The 19,103-nt window shown below is 42.1% G+C and overlaps 1 protein-coding gene across 1 annotated transcript; it reads right to left on the bottom strand.

The window, feature by feature from the left end:
* Positions 1 to 276: 276 nt before the first annotated feature.
* On the bottom strand, positions 277 to 17,985 carry il21 (interleukin 21). The gene is made up of 6 exons (XM_055221573.1): positions 17,784 to 17,985; positions 4,793 to 4,872; positions 4,642 to 4,729; positions 4,472 to 4,516; positions 4,274 to 4,405; positions 277 to 513 (listed from the first exon to the last, which is right to left on the bottom strand). The coding sequence occupies exons 1-6, from the start codon at positions 17,832 to 17,834 to the stop codon at positions 418 to 420; spliced, it is 492 nt and encodes a 163-aa protein (XP_055077548.1). The 5' UTR covers positions 17,835 to 17,985; the 3' UTR covers positions 277 to 417.
* Between the last annotated feature and the right edge of the window lie 1,118 nt (positions 17,986 to 19,103).

The following is a 19,103-nucleotide window of genomic DNA, read 5'->3' as shown; positions in this document are numbered from 1 at the left end:
GGTCTAAATAAAACCAGTGATATTGAAAAAAAACACTGTAGCAGTCAGACACAGTCACGTCAATGACCGAGGACACACTAGTGCCATAGTGCCAGTGCCAGGGCCATAGTGATGACTGAGTGCATCCCCTCATGGATATGACACAGCTAACACTAGTAATGAAATAGTTTGAAATCACACAGTAGTAGTTTGATTTGAACTCTAATATTCAGTTTTCATAATTATATCCCTGAAAAGGCAGTGCACCATGACAGCACAGATATATGACCCACTACAAACAGTTATGGCTTTTAATGTTAACAGTATATGTCTTTTATAGCTTTATGAAATTCACAGTAATACCATATGCACATATTTACAGTATACACAGGTTTGAGAGAATATATTTCAGTATTTACAAATTACTTTACAGTTGGCTCAGGATGCCTCATATTTTTCCAATAAGCTCTTTAGGTTATCCAGGAACGTAGTGGAATTTCTGAGTGCCATGGCTTCACATGCAGGACAGCTCCCCTAAAACACACACAACATCATGCATAGGTAGTTCTGCTCTGATATTCATCTGTCAGGTGTACCCTTGTCATCATGCAGCCTGTAGTCAAAATATTGTACCTAACTTACGGTATATGCAATTTAACAGCATGACACTATATTTGCAACTTATTACTATGGTAATTCTTGAAAGTCAGGATAAAACGGGTCTATTAGACTATATTAAAAGGCTTTAAATATATATATAAAAAAAAAAAATCAAGTCAACTAAACTGAAAATATTTTTCTTCAAAATTCAGGTTATCAAAATAGTGTCCCATCTTCTTGCCAACTCCGTCAGACCTTTTCAACACATACAGTTATTTAAATAGTATTGTTTTGAGTGTATACCTTGAGTGCACTCATCATGGCAGCTCACAAATGGAACAAAAAGAAACTAGGTGCAGTGTACCATATATGCCAACAAGGGGACAATCTGCATTTTTCAACTCCATCAGTTGTCAGCTCTGACGGACTCTAACTGGTTGCTGACGGAGTTGACAAATGTACCTCTACATGTGCTGCTAAAATTTTATTTTTGAATTTAGAAATAGGTTAAAATGACATTTCACTATTTAAGTTACACATAGTATATTAAGTATATTAAATATAGTTTAAATAATTGTTTAATAACATCAAGGTGAATGTGTGACAGAGTTGACATTTTAGACAGAGTTGACAAATTCACCAACTTAATGAAGAATTAAATGCTTAATCCCTGCTTTTCTGAGAAAAAATGTATCACTGAACAGATTATACAAATTTTCATCTCTTGAAATAGTATTGTCAATTGTCACTTATATTATGAGCCCGCTATAGGCCTATCACGTTGTGACTAGCATTTCAAATGGTCTAATGCGAAGTGCAATATGTAAAATCACTTATATCAGAATAATGATTAATGAAGGGTCACAGGAAAGGGAGAAGGGGAGAGAAACACTTAAGGAGCACTCGAGAGATAAAGTAGGTGAAAGGCCCAATGAAAAACAGGGGGTCGCGGAAGGAAGGAGAATGAACCTTCCTCTTCTACAGTTAGTTTGGTGGTTGCAAGTGAAATAATTGTCAGTGTTGTGAAGTGTTACTTGGTGTTAAACTTGTAGCATTTGTTTCTATCTGGATAAAAAAATATTTGTCAAGTTTTAGTAGTGTTAAGACAAATGTTCATAAAGTATGAAATGGCATTTTAAGTTGCAAGTAGTTTGTATCTACAGTAAGACAAATAAGTATTTGAACATCCTGTGATTTTGTAAGTTCTCCCACTTAGAAATCATGGAGGGGTCTGAAATTTTCATCTTAGGTGCATGTCCACTGTGAGAGACGACATAAAAAAAAAATAAACCTGGAAATCACATTGTATGATTTTTAAAATAATTTATTTGTATGTTACTGCTGCACATAAGTATTTGAAAACCTGTCTATCAGCTAGAATTCTGACCCTCAAATACCTGTTAGTCCACCTTTAAAAAGTCCACCTCCACTCCACTTATTATCCTAAATTAGAAGCACCTGTTTGAGGTCGTTAGCTGCATAAAGACGCCTGACCACCCCATACAATCAGTAAGACTCCAACTACCAACATGGCCATGACCAAAAAACTGTCAAAATGCACAAGAGACAAAATTGTAGACCTTCACAAGACTGGAAAGGGCTACGGGGCAATTGCCAAGCAGCTTGGTTAAAAAAAGATCCACTGTTGGAACAATTATTAGAAAATGGAAGAAGCTAAACATGACTGTCAATCTCCCTCAGACTGGGGCTCCATGCAAGATCTCACCTCATGGGGTCTCAATGATCCTAAGAAAGGTAGGAATCAACCCAGAACTACACGGGAGGAGCTGGTCAATGACCTGAAAAGAGCTGGGACCACCGTTTCCAAGGTTACTGTTAGTAATACACTAAGACGTCCTGGTTTAAAAACCATACCATATTTGGAGGAAGAAGAATGATGAGTACCATCCAAAGAACACCATCCCTACTGTGAAGCATGAGGGTTGAAACATGATGCTTTGGGAGTGTTTTTCTGCACATGGGACAGGACGACTGCGCTGTATTAAGGAGAGGATGACCGGGGCCATGTATTGTGAGATTTTGGGGAACAACCTCCTTCCCTCAGTTAGAGCATTGAAGATGGGTCATGGCTGGGTCTTCCAACATGACAATGACCTGAAGCACATAGCCAGGATACCCAAGGAGCGGCTCCGTAAGAAGCATATCAAGGTTCTGGAGTGGCCCAGCCAGTCTCCAGACCTAAACCCAGTAAAAAATCTTTGGAAGAACAGCTTGTTTCTCAGCGACAGCCCAGAAATCTGACTGATCCAGAGAAGATCTGTGTGGAGGAGTGGGCCAAAATCCCTCCTGCAGTGTGTGCAAACCCAGTGAAAAACTACAGGAAATGTTTGACCTCTGTAATTGCAAACAAAGGCTACTGTACCAAATATTAACATTGATTTTTTTCAGGTGTTCAAATACTTACAATGTATTTTTTTTAAGATTATGTCTCTCACAGTAGACATGCACCTAAGAGGAAAATTTCAGACTCCTCCATGATTTCTAAGTGGGAGAACTTGCAAAATCACCGGGTGTTCAAATACTGATTTGTCTTACTGTAGATACAAACTACTTGCAGCTCATGTTTATTTATTTATTTTTTTATTTTGTACATTTAGCATAGTTTTTGGGGATAAACCTGCTGTAGGATTTTTGTGTCAATGGCATAATTTTGTTTCAGTTTATCGTCTTTATTTTCTTCATCATTATACCTCATTTCAAAGTATGTTATGGTGACAGGCCTAGTAGTTTGCTGCTCTTGTCCCATCTATGACATGTTACTGCCATATCAACCATCACTCTGAGGACCTCAGTAACGGGCCTCCTGCTGGTGCCCGGCGTCAGGACTAAACATGGGGAATCAGCATTTGAGTTTTATGCAGCTAAAACCTGGAGCAGTCTTCCTGAAAATGTGAGGCAGGCCTCTACTGTGACGATGTTTAAATCCAGGCTCGAAGCATGATTTTTTTTGTTTCATTACTTTACTCTTAAACCTCAGGTTGAATACTGTGCGTCTTAAACAATGTGTGAACTTGTTTCTTAGTAAGAATGCAACATATTCTTATTTTAAGAAGTCTACACTGGAACCTGCTACTTCCTTTACATTATACGGGTATTTATCTTTCGGTTGACAAAAGGCCTTGTAATACATCAATGACTGCAATCATCTTTTTAGTGACATATTGTACCGTCCTGTAAACAGTTAATGGTATATTCATTTATAACCTTGTACGGACAGTATGTTAAACTTAATTTAAGTCCTTATAGGACCATCCTTCTATAGATAGTACCTTTCTTGGGGTATAAGTACTGGATGGCTCCTTTGTAATAAAACACACACACGTGCCTGCTGTCTGTAATATTCATTCACTCATGAGATAAACTTCTTTCAGCTCTCCCTGATCTGCAATCTCTTCCTTCACAATTACACAGGCTCAAAATGGTTCTGTTTAGCTGTGCATATGACTGAATGTTTTTATTCTGCCCTCTTGTTTTTTAATGTTAATTTTAATGATGATTATTTATGTTTTTATTTGATGGTATTGTGATTTTAATGTCTTTCGTAATCTGTAAAGCATTTTACTTTGTGTACAAATTGCGCTATACAAATAAACTTGTCTTGCCTTGTCATTTGGCCCATATGCAATAGACATAGTAGAGATTAAGAGCAGATGTATCAGACATGGTCACTTACAGTGTCCACCTTAGGGCTGTTGTACAAAAAGTGAGCGATACAGTCTGTGTCATCGCCCTCGATGAGCTCTTCAGATAGCACCATGTGCAACTCTAGCATGTAACAGTGGAGGAACCATCTCTCACAGTTCTCCTGGAAACACACATGGGATTGTTGACATGTTCTTCTAACAAGTGTTTTTATGTAACTACAACTCACTTCGATCTCATCCACTGACGGAGCATACAGCTTTGCATCAGAGTTCTGTTTCAATGCAACAGAGGATCTATTACAAGCATTCAGGTGAATTCACATGAAAAGGGATATATAGCTTATGCTATTATGGACATATGGAAATAGTAAAGCGAGTTTGTGATACCTTCTCTCACCTGAATGGAATTTGTAACACCTTTCAGGCAGATCTGCACATCTCCTAGATCTGGCTCATGGCTGGCCCATGTTGGCCTACACAGCCCACTGTTAATCACAACACCGAGATTAGAAGCCATACTGTTTGAACATGTAGTGAGGCAGGCTCACCTTAAAAGCAGGAGCCACAGCCACACTGGTCCTCTGTAGGCCTCTGTGCACAGGCTCAGGAGCTGAAGAAAGACACCTTTCTGCAAAACACCACACAGCACCTATGAGAAGGTACGTTCTATGGGAAGACTGGAATCAGGGAACATTACACAAACATAGATTACACAGCATTCAATACATATTTTTAAGCACTTATGAAGATTGACTGCTTATTAACAGCTATTAATGATAGTTACCTGAGAGGTTAGTCATTTAATGACTTAAAGGTTGAGAAAATGAAAATCATTCCATGATGTATAGCTTTTCATTGTTTGGCAATTATATTCTTGCATTATTTTATTTACTTTATTTTCTGTTTCAGATATATTTATTGAGAAGCCAGTATGCATTTGTATATTGATGCTTGTATAAATCTTTCTTCATTTTAACACAATTGGTCTGAATACCCAGTGATAATCACAATTTGACTCCAATAGTACTTTAAAAAGTTTCGAAAAAAATAAAAATGTTGACACCCAAAAGCTCTGTAACTTAGTGCACATAACAAAGCTATGTAATAAATCTGTCTCCACACATTCACATTGGTCACAAATGGGTGAAACCGCAGGAAATATTCTATGTAGCCTAGCCTTTGAATTAGCCTATGCAATTTTTTAAACTGAATTAAACAATGCAGAGCATTTATTGAACATAGGTAAACATACTCCTTTGACCCAAATATCTTGATGTAGTTCTGTTCCCAATTCCTTTTTTGTAAGGATTGTTATGTGATAACTGTCCAGGAAATACATTTTGTACCAATTCTAAATTTTCTCATAGGCCTTTTCTGCATCAAAACTCATACACTGCATTGCATATTATAGAAATTATATTTTTCTCTAATTTTGCCAAATTATCAATACAACTGACAGTCATCATAATTTTAAAGTCATCAACCTTTAGAGTACAAATTGAATTTTACTGAACAAACCTCCCAATGATAACAGTATTTTTTCAAAAATAAAATTTTAAAATGCACTGTTCCAAATTATTATGCACATCAGGGTGTTAGTGTTGTAAAGACTTGAAAATGGTCATTTGTTTATTTTCCAATTAGAAGCATTATCATATTTATGAAATCAGAAGTATTTCAATCAAAACATCTTAACAGGCCAAGTTACATTTTAACATAAGACCTTTTATTTGAGAGGAGCTTCAAAATTCTTGCATCCATTTAACTTGTGAGTTTGTGGAGAGTTTCTGCTTGAATTTCTTTGCAGGATGTAAGCAAAGCCTCCCAAAGCTGCTGTTTGGATGTGAACTGCCTCCCGACTTCATAGATCTTTCTCTTGATGACAGGTTATAGCCCTGTGTAGTGTGTCCTCGTTTGCCCTCTTCCCTGACCTTGTGCTGTTTAAACAGAGTGTTGGGATTGTTATGAATGTTTTGAGCGCCAGTAGGGCCCCTTTCACTATCTGTTTATGAAACTGGTAGTGAAATGGGAAAATCTTATCCGGGGAATGCCTGGGAGAGGAGCTTGGCCCGCTCCTCTCCCCACGCAGGCCTTGTTTGTTTCATGTTATAAAGACGGGGTAGCCCCTGGTTCGGTAGAGTCTGCTGTGGGATACGTACGGTCGCCCAGCTTTGTTTTCGGACGGCCCAGCGCTCTACTGGACTGTTGGCTCTCCAGTCCTGTGTCAAGGTAAGGCGCTGGTTGATTAAAGTTGCTGTCTGAAGAAGTGATTTTGTATGCTGCTTTTGTGCGGGGAATAAAAGACACATTATTCTAGCACTAAGTGGTTTCTGTGTTTTGTTGCTCCGCCGATCCTCTAACGATCCTGCATAAATATATGAATTAAATGTTATAAAACATTTTGGCGTTGTCGGCAGGATCAATCGAGGACTACGGGATAACAAATAAAGATGTTTAAGCGTAAGGGAAAAAACGCTAGGGAGGAACCAGGCGAGTGTGTGCCTGGGTGGGATAGTGATGCACCCACGCATGCCGTGGCGCTCGCGTTACGCCAGGGCGGTGGGCGTGCAGAACAGTGGGACACTGTCTTGGCGGACGGGTCCCCAGAAAGTCTCTTGTCTGCCCTGGGGCGGGTCAAGGTGACAGAGAAGCGGCCAGTTGAAGGGCTGCAGAGGCGCACGTGGTTAGTAGCTGCCGCGTGGCGCAAACAAACAGAATTGGTTGAAAAACAGCGGAAAGAGCTGCAGGAAAAAACTGATGAACTCGCCAGAGTTCATGGAGACAGGGCAGTCGCGCTGGCGCAGCTGCAAATTATGCAGGGGCAGCAGGAGCGGTATGTAGACATTGCCACACGCTCTGTTCTTCATGCAGATAAAGCGAACAGACAAAAGAAACGCCGCACCCCCAAAGCTAAACATGTGCGTGCGTTTGTGTTAAATGCTGCTGCCACTGGAGCCGAGTTTGATCCGGCTAACATGAAGGAAAAAGGTTGGGAAAAAAGGCAAAAACAGAAAATCAAGTTGGGAGCTCTACCCCTGGGACATGCTACCCCCATTATAGGATGAAGGCCAAGCCCCACAGATCCGGGTGCAGGGGCGGTCTGTAGAGGACCCCCGCCCGTATGTACCATTGCAAATATATTGGAAAACTAAAAATGTTCAAAATGTGAGAGCCCTGGTGGATACTGGGGCGGAGGCCACTATTATACATGGCAACCCAAACAAGTTTAAAGGGCCTGAAATATCTATCACCGGCTTGGGAGGAAATCTGGTCAAAGCCAAACAAATTCAGGTAGTTATGAAAATTGGCTCATTGCCCATGAAAGAATACACGGTATTAGTCACTCCTGTGAAGGAGTGGATTATTGGAATGGATATACTCGCTGGGATGACGCTGCATCTCCAGCAGGGTAAATTTGTTTTTGGGACGACCTCCACTATTCAAGCTAGACCTGTTTTGGTGGGGAAGGTGAAAATGACGCCATTCCCCATTCCTATTGCCTCCAAAGTTGTAAATATGAAACAGTATAGAATTCCAGGAGGTCATGATGAAATCACAAGCACTATTAAAGACTATGTGAAAGCAGGAGTGTTGAAAACCTGCACCACTGAATGGAACAATCCAATTTGGCCAGTAAGGAAGAGTGATGGCACGTGGAGAATGACGGTAGATTACCGTCAACTAAATAAGTTCACACCTCCATTGACGTCAGCTGTGCCTGACTCCATCACCATTATACAGAAAGTGCAGCACCATCCAGGGACCTGGTATGGTGTAATAGATCTTGCTAACGCTTTCTTTACCATTCCAATACCTGAGAATAGACAAGAACAGTTTGCATTCACTTGGGATGGACGGCAGTATACGTTTACTCGTCTCCCTCAAGGATATTTGCACAGCCCCACTATCTGCCATCGGGTGGTGGCTGAGCATTTGGATATGCTTACGTTGCCTCCATAAAATTGTAACTTATTATGGGGTGCCAATTCAAATGCAAACAGATAACGGAACCCATTTTACAGGAAGTAGGGTTAAAGAATGGGCGGCTGACAACAATGTAGAGTGGATATATCACATTCCATATTATCCACAAGCCGCTGGATTAATTGAAAGAATGAATGGGATGTTGAAAACTATTTTGAAAAAGGAAAGCCCAGATAACACATTACTGGGTTGGAGAGCTAGATTACAGGAATGTAATGCCAAATTGAATAATCGACCCTTAGGGTCAGGGATAACTCCCATGAATCGAATGATTAAAGTAGAACCTGAAACTGACATGACTATTAAGATGTGGAAATTAAGAGAAACTGCAGAAATTCCCCAGAGACGGACGGCTGGCTCAGCAGGGTTGGATCTTAGAGTTCCTGAGACCCATACCTTGCTGCCCCTGCAGGTCCAAGTGATTGATTTAGGCCTAGGATTACAGTGTCCCAAGGGCACCTATGGACACATTGTCCCCAAAGCTAGTATGGCACTCAAAGGCATGATAGTAGATGCCGGAGTGCTCGATCCAGATTTTAAAGGCACACTGGTGGTTATTTGTAAGAACAACACAGACGAACCCTTGGTTATCAAGCAAGGGCAGGCTATAGCACAGTTGCTGATTAGGCCTTATGTAACTGGTGCTGTACAAGAAGTACAAATGCCCTCCACACTGGTGGAAGGGGAAACTCCCAAAATTGACAAAGCGGGAGCCAAAGTATGGGTCAAGCAACCCGATGGACCTCCAAAAGCAGGAGAGGTCATAGCCCAGGGAGAAGACAGCACTGTGGCTGTCATGTACCCAGGAGAAGAAAAATGGGTGAATGTGCCCATCTCGAAATGTTATTTAAGGGAAAACTAATGATGTGTGTAGTGTCCCCCTTCTTGTGCACAGGCTATGAACCGTGAGGATGTTTAATGGCCAAAGACGGTACTCTGTCGGCTCTTCGGACATATCCGGCCGTGTCGGCATTGCTCACCTGATGGTGAAGACCGTCCTCTCCTTCCTCCTCCTCACAACCCTCGTGTCAGGCGACACCCTGGGACACGCACTGCAGCCCATCGCCTATCAGTCGTTGGGATGGAAGAATGCAACCACCGGACGCCAGCAGGATAACTTCCCCTGTGTGGCACACCAGGAGTGCCGATTTGTCAAACTGACATCCAACTGCCAGTTGTATAGCTGCAATACCTGCTTTAAAGGAAAGAACGTGCCGGTGGTGGCTAAAGGATGTAATTTGACGGTAACATCTGCCGTCCCTTTGTTTGAGTATAACTTGACTGCCCGAAACTGTGCCACAGATGGAACGAATGGCACAGACTGGACCATAACTGTGACCGACGCCTTCTGGATTGGTAATAGTACACCTATTGCCAATAGGACATTTTTCCTCTATGTAGTTTGGACTTTGCTCAATACTATGCAGCACTCTTCGACGCATGTGGTGCCCATTGTACCCACCTGCCAACGTATGGCTACGAGCCAACACAGAACTGTAGTTCGATGGATGGTGAAATTTCCCCCTATTCCAGAGTGCAAACGGAGAGTCAGGCGTTCATGGATGGGCACTCTCCTTGGGGGATCTGGGACTTTGTTGGGGGCATCCAATATGGTGGATAATCAACTGACTGCTAGTAAATTAAGTGGGACTGGTCAGTATACCCATGATGGCTTGGGACGAGTAGCCTCATGGATGCCTACTGCCTTAAAGGGACAAATTGAAAATGCTAAACTATGGGAAGAAGGATTTGTATGGAGTTCTGATTTGTTTTATGCTTCCAGTGATTTGTATGAAAATTTGACTACTTTTGCAAATTGGACTCTTTGCTCATTACAAACTGTGCATGCCAAGGTACAACTAGAGAAAATGCAGAGAATATTGACTACAGGAAATTATGCAGAGTGGAGGCGGATATGGAACCTGACGGCTCTGTACTGGCTTCACTTAATGCCGGAAAAAACTAGATGTAATAATACGGTATGTACCGGTGTTTGGATACAACATAACGTGACTAAATCTTTGACAGTGTGCCGATTTCATGTATTACCTGTGATTGCATCAAAATCATACTGGATCTTGAGAGTAAGAGGTGACTGGTTTGCGCCAGCGACGAATGAGACCTTTGACTTGACGGACTGTGAACACACAGATAAGGGAGCTGTGTGTTCCTTGAGACAAGGTTACACCAACCCATGCTTGAAAGAGGAAAATGCTTTGTGTGATTGGGACTGGGAACCACCACGCGATATGCTGTATCAAGTGGGGCCCCACACTCTGTGTGTAGCCACAATGGATCAGCATCCGCAGCTCCCAACCGCCCCTTTTTCTGGGTGTGTGAAAGGTGTTCACATGTGGCATTGGCATAACCAAACATATAGGTTGACCAATTACAGTGACGAGCAGGCTTACACTCGGATCCAGTGGGAAGTCCTGCACGACGCCAATTTGGGCGTGTCTCTGGAGCATTTCAGAAGCGCACTGAACCACTCCATGGACTTGCAAAAACTTATAGCTGATCATAATCATAACATCACTCGCCTACATGTGCCCACGCTGATCGCCCAGAAACAGGTATTAGCAGTAGCAAAACTGGTGGAACAAAAATCTGCTAGCCATTGGTATGACATCTTTAATGGCGTATCTCCCTTTGCTCGAGGCCTATTAATGCCTCCTCTTATAGCTGTGTGTCTTATTGTGCTATTGGTAACAATTATTAACGTCTTGACCTGTCTGTATGTTCGCTCACTACGGCGAGATATTGACAAGAAAATATATAATGTTATGAATGCATTAAATTGAAGTGAAGATGGCTAACGAGGCCAAGAGTGGAGTGACAGGTTATAGCCCTGTGTAGTGTGTCCTCGTTTGCCCTCTTCCCTGACCTTGTGCTGTTTAAACAGAGTGTTGGGATTGTTATGAATGTTTTGAGCGCCAGTAGGGCCCCTTTCACTATCTGTTTATGAAACTGGTAGTGAAATGGGAAAATCTTATCCGGGGAATGCCTGGGAGAGGAGCTTGGCCCGCTCCTCTCCCCACGCAGGCCTTGTTTGTTTCATGTTATAAAGACGGGGTAGCCCCTGGTTCGGTAGAGTCTGCTGTGGGATACGTACGGTCGCCCAGCTTTGTTTTCGGACGGCCCAGCGCTCTACTGGACTGTTGGCTCTCCAGTCCTGTGTCAAGGTAAGGCGCTGGTTGATTAAAGTTGCTGTCTGAAGAAGTGATTTTGTATGCTGCTTTTGTGCGGGGAATAAAAGACACATTATTCTAGCACTAAGTGGTTTCTGTGTTTTGTTGCTCCGCCGATCCTCTAACGATCCTGCATAAATATATGAATTAAATGTTATAAAACACTTGAGGATGCTCCAAAGGTTCTCAATAGGGCTGAGGTCAGGGGAGGATGGGCCACACCATGAGTTTATCTTCTTTTATGCCCATAGCAGCCACTGATGCAGAAGTATTCCTTACAGCATGAGACGGTGCACTGTCATGCATGAAGATGATTTTGCTACAGAAAGCACTTTTTCTTTTTCCAAGAATCCCATTCTATATGTGATGACACTAACTTTAGGAGGACACAATGGGGTGATAATGCATTTCCTTCACATGGAAGACAGCATTCGGCTGGCACTCACGTTAAAACATGAATTAACTTTTACTTGCCCAGTAAAAGTTAAACTAAGAATTGGTACTTGTCCTTGTTTCAATATTTATAGAGGAATACAACAGGGTCGTCCAATTTAGCCATACACATTTCTGTTAGCCACCCAATTCAACCAATTAAAAGACACATCTGCAAAGACATTTTAATAGTCAGTTAGCTGACGACACCAGTCTTTTTTTGAGACACAGTAGCCAAATTTCTTTCTTAAATTTCTTCTCTAAACCTAATACAAACTTTCTCTAATGCTCTAGGACGTCATCTTAACATAAGCATTTTTCTCTCAGTTAAAAAAAAAGCTTTCTCAGTCAAAAAAATTGTGCTGTTACTCTATCAGTACTGCTACCTGGCCTTCTCTCTGTATGCAGGCAATGGCACTTTAACTCAACCTTACTGTCAGATGACAAATGATCTTTTGTATCGAATAGGTGAAATAGAAAAACAATACTCTCAAAATAAAAGTCCTGACCTATATAAACGAGTTGAAATAAAAGATAGATTCAACCTGCTCACTACCTACCGGGTTGAACAACTGCTGCTGAAAAATAAAAACAGGTTTTAGATGTACGGAGATAAGTCAGACAAATTGTTAGCTACTCAGCTTAGGGGCTTCAGATCCAAACAGGCCATTTCAAAATTCCAAATGAGCACTGATCAGGTCAACACAGATCCCTCAGAAATCAACACGGTCTTCAAAGAGTTCTATACTCAACTGTATACTTCGAAATTCAGTTTGGATTCAAATACAATTCATACTTTTCTTGACAAACTCAATGTTCCCACGCTCCCAACAGATTTTACAAGAAGATTGGAAGAGCCCGTTTCTGAATTGGAAATAGTCAAAGCCATAAGTACAATGCAGTCAAACAAATGTTCTGGCCCAGACGGGTTTCCGACAGAATTTTTCAAAACAACTTTCACCTTTATTGTGCTCCGTATTCTCAGAATCCTGTAAATTGGGTTCTTCATACCTACTCATATCTCTTCTCAATACGGACGCCAAGGGCCTGGCAAAGGTGTTAACCCTCAGATTAGAAAATATCCTCCTGACCATTATATATTATAAGACCAAACTGGCTTTGTTAAAAACAGGCAGTCCGAGTTTAACATTTGATGTCTTTTTAATATATTGTACTGTGCCCAGGAAGACCGGCCTGAGCGTGTAATTTCTATAGACGTGCGGCTGTACCTTTTTGCTGTGCTGGGTAAATTCGGATTTAGACCCACCTTTACCTCATGAATCCGAATGATCTATTCCCACCCCACAGCCATGATTTGTACAAATTCCCAACTGTCCAGGACCTTCATATTATATTGCTGCACCCATCAAGGGTGTCCTTTAAGCCTTTTTGACTTGGCCATAGAACCACTTGCTATCGCACTTCATACCTGCATGGCTTACCTGGAATTTGTAAGGGGGGTGTGGAGCACAGGGCCTCTCTTTATGTCGACAACCTTCTGCTCTATGTGTCCAATCCATATGAATCTATTCCTACTGCTCTTGCGCTGCCCAATCATTTTGGCACTCTTTCCAATGGATTGGATCTTTCCAATTTAAACTTTAAGGTTGTATATGACAAGTTTTCGTATCTTGGGGTTATTGTCACCAAAAAGCACAGGGACCTGTTTAAAGAAAATGTTGTTGTTCTACTGAACCAGGCCAGCTGCCAGTGTCCCTAGTGGGCCGTGTAAAGTCTGTTAAAATGGTAATCTTACTGAAATTCTTATGTTTTCCAAACATTGCCCATTTTTATCCCTCGCTGCTTTCTTCCAACATTTAGACTCATAACTTCCTATTTTGACAGGGCAAGCGTCCACACTTAAGCAAGATTCATCTCCAGAAATATAAACTCCATGGGGGCCTTGCTTTTCCTAATTTTCGTTTTTATTATTGGGCAGCCCACCTGAGATGTTTGATGCATTGGCCCTACTATTATGATCAGCCCGATTGTCCAGACTGGGTTGCGTTGGAACTTTTTACACACGCCTGGTCAGTTTTTCACTCTGGAGCCCTATTCTTAACAATCATTTATTTAAGCCACCAATCATGGATGCAGGTTTTGGAAATGGCAGAGGGGGAGACAAATGTTTTAAAGATCTTTTGATTGTTGTTGAAGGTTGTTTGTCTTTGATTCATGACTGGCTGCACGTGGGGTGTACATCTTTGCACAATGTAAGTATTTAAGCTTTTTTTTTTCTATCTATACCTCATCCCTGGCATTCTATTTGTCTGACAAAGCATGTACTTCACTGGAATAATAAATCTAAACCATAACCATTTTAAAACAAGAGGATTAATTTATTACTCTTTTATAAGGTGTATCAGTGTATTTAAAAAGGTGAACTATAGGCATTGTAACTCTTCTGGGGGTGAGATCATCACCTACTTTCCTCCATGGACAAGTTATGGCTGGATCTGTTTAACGCCTTACTATAGCCATGCCCCAATTCTACAGCTGCACACTTCGTCGGCTGCATTTGAATGGCACTTACGTCACTTCCGGCGCATGCACCCGACGAATACGTCTGACAAATGTGCCCCACGTTTCCGTGGAGATATGACATGAACGATGGGTGCATCCCAGCAGACTTCGCGCCCTCTACATCTAGGGATGGGACGATATACGATAATATCGCTATATTCACCTAGAACGTTTTATTTGATTATTGATATTCAAATGTAAAGATTAATTCCTTACTTCATTCAATCTTAACAGAAGTAAATGCCTGCGACGATGATACCTTGACTCTTCTTCAATTAAATAGTAAATGATTATAAGTAAGCATTTACAAAAAAGATGACTTATAGTTTTGGGGTATTCTTTACAAAAAGTGCAGTTAGGGTCAATTATTTTGATATATTTTAGCATAAATTGATTAGTAGGATACATTTTATGCATTAGTTTAATAACCCCTTAACATTCCGGGTCATTTTGGTGAAATTGCCTTTGTTCTGACCTCTCCAAATTAAAATAATCACCATTATTGACCCCTCAGTAGTAAATGCACAAGTTTGGGGTCTTTGTAAAGGTAACACCCTATAGTTTTACCCACAGGTGTCAGAATCACAGTAAGTTTGTCTGCTGAGCATTTCTACACTTTGGAACACAGATTTTTACCTACAATAATGCAAACTGCAGACTAAAACAACACCTTTTAAACAATAGACAAATTAAGTCTAATTCATACAGCTGAACACAAATGTGCCAGAGCGCATGGTCCGAATGCACACTGCACGGAAGCAATGATAACGATTATACACGGTATATTTTACCTACAATTAAGTCAATAGCAGAATAAACCACGCTTACCGATCGAGAACAGCATCCAATCCATCAAAAAATAAGGTCCTTTACTCCTGAGTCCACTGTGGGAACTTTACTCTTTGCCATGAACCGCTCCGGGTCAGAGATGCCTCTAGTTTAACTTGTACAAACATCCACAGTGTCCTCGATCACGTACTCCCTTTAGTTTGTCCGTTTCGTCATGTTTAAAACGCAAAACAACAGTGCGTAAAATGCGCCATTATGCACACATTTCTGCATCCACTCGTTTCCCAATTCACCAAAGTGCCTTAAAAAAATTAAGTGTTCGTCGACGGGCACTTGCGTCACTTCCGGCGCAACAAGGACTGGTCCATTTCGCCAGCATGGCATTGAGGAGTACACATATTCTTCCGGGTACGTCTGTTTACGGAAAACCATGGCATGTGATACATCATCCTGTCCCGCTGCTCATTGGCTGTAAGGGGAAAGCGTCACTAAACGTGTGTGATGTAATGGGTTGATTCTACAAGGGGAAGAGTGGGGCGTAAACTTTCAGTCATCTGTAGCACTGATTCGCTGTCTGCGGCCTCAGTAACCCACAACCCCCACCTTATTGGACAACACTGGTGTCAATCACAAGCTGACGCGTGTGTTTAGCACTGGGGAACAAAGTTGGTGCTGTCAGAAGTTTATTGTGCCTGAAATCGACAAAAGAAAGACAAAGAAGTGACGGAGCAGATTTCATATTTGGAGTACTTTCCTGCAGCAGATTGGACATGGAGGATCTTATTTTGTGGACATAATTTCTTGACTGGATTATATTCTCTGGACCTTTACGGAACAAATGAGACCAACTTTGTGTGAATATGTTGATGTTTGACAGAACCAGAGTGCTCAATGGTAAGTGAAGTCCAGATTCACACTTTGTGACTTTTCTATAAAAACGTCTTTCCTGTCAGCGCTGTGGTGATTGCAGGTGAAAATGGTTTGCATATCCAGAAAGACGAGTGCTGCAGCTTTCATTTGATGTGTTTGTGTGGGTGACGCAGAAGTGTATGTACATTGCTGTAAAGTTGTAAAGTAGGCCCGGGCCGTCAGAACGTTAACAGGTTAATAATTATCGTGATAATATCATTAATCGCGATTATTTTGGCCACGATAATCATGAGTCTAAAATTTTATATCGTCCCATCCCTAACAGGAACCCTATAGTTCATTAGTCTGCAGCCATCACGGTTGCTAGGCGATGTACCATAAGCGACGTAACATGAGTGCACAGACAGTGGTTGACGTATGCTCTGTGGCGTAGGCCTGTCACATTTCGGCTCGACCTTTGCAGTCCACACAGAGAAGTCACCTCAGTGTTGCCTCGAAGGGCCCTTCATTGGCCAGGCCCTTTGAAGGGCCCTTCAAAGTGTGCAGCAATTTCTCTACTACCTGGAAACAAAGACCCTGCCTCCAGGTAGTAGAGAAAATCTAGTCCTACCAGGACTAGAGTCCTACCTAGGCTAAGACGCTCTGTCAGAGCCTAATGCCCTGCTACAGGCCCGTGGGTAAAACGTAACCTACTGGAGACCTCAGCTTTTGAGTAATGTAATGCAATAACCCATTTTCATACAACGGGGGCCCACCTGCACTCTGGCCCTTTTATTTGTGTCTATGAACTGTCCTGATGTGCAACAAACGGCAAGAAACAAACTTGTATGAAGTGTGATGGTGAACGGGTGAAATTAAGTAAAAACAATTTAAAGCCAACTTATTTAAAGAATAAATTGTGTCACATGAATAAGTTAAACCTTGCCTCTGTATATTCCACAGCATCCTGAGCCTCAGGTGGCAATTATATTTGGATACAGCTAAACTTTAATATAATAGTAATACAGTAATACATTAGTACCCAAACCGACCACTCTGCCCCATGTAAGAACATTCCAGACAAAGCAATATCATCACTGCGGTCACAAGCAGGCGGTCCAACAGAAAAGTAAAGTGGCAGTTGAAATAGGCGTCATGCACACAGGGCGTCCTGCTGATGTGGCCCAAATTTAAGCACAATAGAGCATAATGGTTTTAACCACTGCCTCATCTGAAATGTTCGACACTCGTTTGGAGCTTAAGGGTAAGGTTTTGACAGCTGCCCGGCGCAGCAGTGAGCGGTGTGCACCTGCACGAGGCGCAACAGGTGCAAAGTTTGGCTCCGAGATTCGACTCTGTATTTTGTTGTTCAACAACATTGGTGGGTAGGCTATAAGTTTGTATAGTAGCGATTTTATTTTTTTTGTATTTTATTTTATTTTTTTTGCTAAACATCAGAAAACGGAGTGAAAAGTAAGTTGATGTAATTTAGACCTAAGAGTCCTGTTTCCAAGCGCAGAGTGAATGAGTGCCTTCCAGCCAGCCGGTCCCCGGCTTAGATCTGAAAGTGAAAGTAAAATTAACCAAAGTGCGCCTTTGGCTTGGCTTTTGCCATGTCACTAGAATTGCGCACGGTGGGTGCCACAGTGGTGGCGTAATAACACTTGAATCAGGGATCAACACACCTCCCCTGCTTACGCACTCGACCTATTTCGTGGCACTGCTCCAGTGGCACTGGTGAGCGCGCGCGGTGGTGAACGAGTAAAGCTCTTACCTGTGAGTGTCCGGTGCATGTGGGGTGGACAGTCAGCGGCAGCGTCCTCATGAAGCCAGCGGTCAGCACACTACTTCACATTTTGGCCCGTGTTAGAGGGAAGCCACGCGGCATAGTCTCATCGGTCTGCAGGACTCAGAAGCATGAGGAGCTGAAGAAGCGTCCACATTGGGCTTTAGGCTTGGATAGTGCCGCACCCACCCTGCTCTCGTGACTTTAGTGCACTCCCCTTATGTAAGCGTCACTCAGAACACGCCCTCACAACTTTTAGGGTCGTGTGTGATGCTACTGTGAACAGGACAAAGGACAAACCTTGACTTTTTTTTATTTGTGAGGTGCACATGGGCTTTCAAATAAGGGAAAAGGGTATCCCTAACTTATTGATCTGTTCACTGTACTACTACTACTGGTAGTACAACTGAAGCAATCACTACCTCTTAAAAATGCACCTGCATTTCGAAGTGCTAGACTGCTGCTTTTAATGAACTTGCCTAATAGGCCTACAATAATCAAATAATTTATGTAGGATAATTAATACTCTTTACAAGATTACTTCGAAGGGTTATACATTTCCTCCTGAAAATAAATGTGGGCTGTTAGTCCAGCCTGTGAGAGCACAGGCCTGCACTTGAGTCTCTTCTTTTGAAGTAGCCTAAGTGTAGTAAAGAAGGAGACAGCACACATCCCTTAATTGCTGCCAACTTTGGAATCATTTGTGAGCGTGTAGTGTGAACATTATACAAATATAATACATTGCTTACTTTCTTGTTTGCCATGCAGCAGTGGCCATAGATCACACTAAGGGAGGATAGTAGCTACATTCTGATCATTTGTAGCCTCCTTTTAAGAATGTGTGACCCTCACTTTAGGAAAGTTTTAAAACACTGGAACAATCTCACTTTGTTAGACCCTCTTTGAATTTTGTTGGACACTGCCTTTAAGCCGACTGTACAGCTGTAACCAACAATAAAGATCTACAGAGTGAGTCCCTGTGCCTCTGCTCTTCAACAGAACAGAAACCGACAGTAGCTTTTATGGGGGTCAACATGGGGTCACAAATGGATTTTATTCCCCTTCCTGTTTACTATATTTATTTTTTAGGATATGGTAATGTATGCCCCGATGACAGCTGGACCCTCTCCTCCTCCCCGCCTGGCCCTCTTCCCCCTCCTCCCCCCACCTCCCTCTCCTCCTCGCCTGGCTCTCATCCTCCTCGCCTGGTCTTCCTCCTCCTCACCTGGCCCTCCTCCGCCCCCCTCCCGCCTCCTTGCCTGGCTGATTTTTCCTGTTGTTTGATTTTCCTGTTTGTTTTTGTGTGTA

This window comes from Periophthalmus magnuspinnatus, chromosome 1 (genome assembly GCF_009829125.3).
Source record: "Periophthalmus magnuspinnatus isolate fPerMag1 chromosome 1, fPerMag1.2.pri, whole genome shotgun sequence".
NCBI lineage: Eukaryota > Metazoa > Chordata > Actinopteri > Gobiiformes > Gobiidae > Periophthalmus > Periophthalmus magnuspinnatus.
The sequence above is the reverse complement of the archived record's forward strand: the minus strand, read 5'-3'. Positions and strand labels throughout refer to the sequence as shown.

Excerpts from the sequence above, each read along its gene's own strand:
- il21 (XM_055221573.1), bottom strand. The coding sequence starts at position 17,834 with ATGAGGACGCTGCCGCTGACTGTCCACCCCACATGCACCGGACACTCA. Across the intron at positions 4,873-17,783 it reads CATGCACCGGACACTCACAG|AAAGGTGTCTTTCTTCAGCT; the intron begins GTAAGAGCTTTA and ends GGTGTTTTGCAG. Across the intron at positions 4,730-4,792 it reads CTGTGGCTCCTGCTTTTAAG|TGGGCTGTGTAGGCCAACAT; the intron begins GTGAGCCTGCCT and ends TGTGATTAACAG.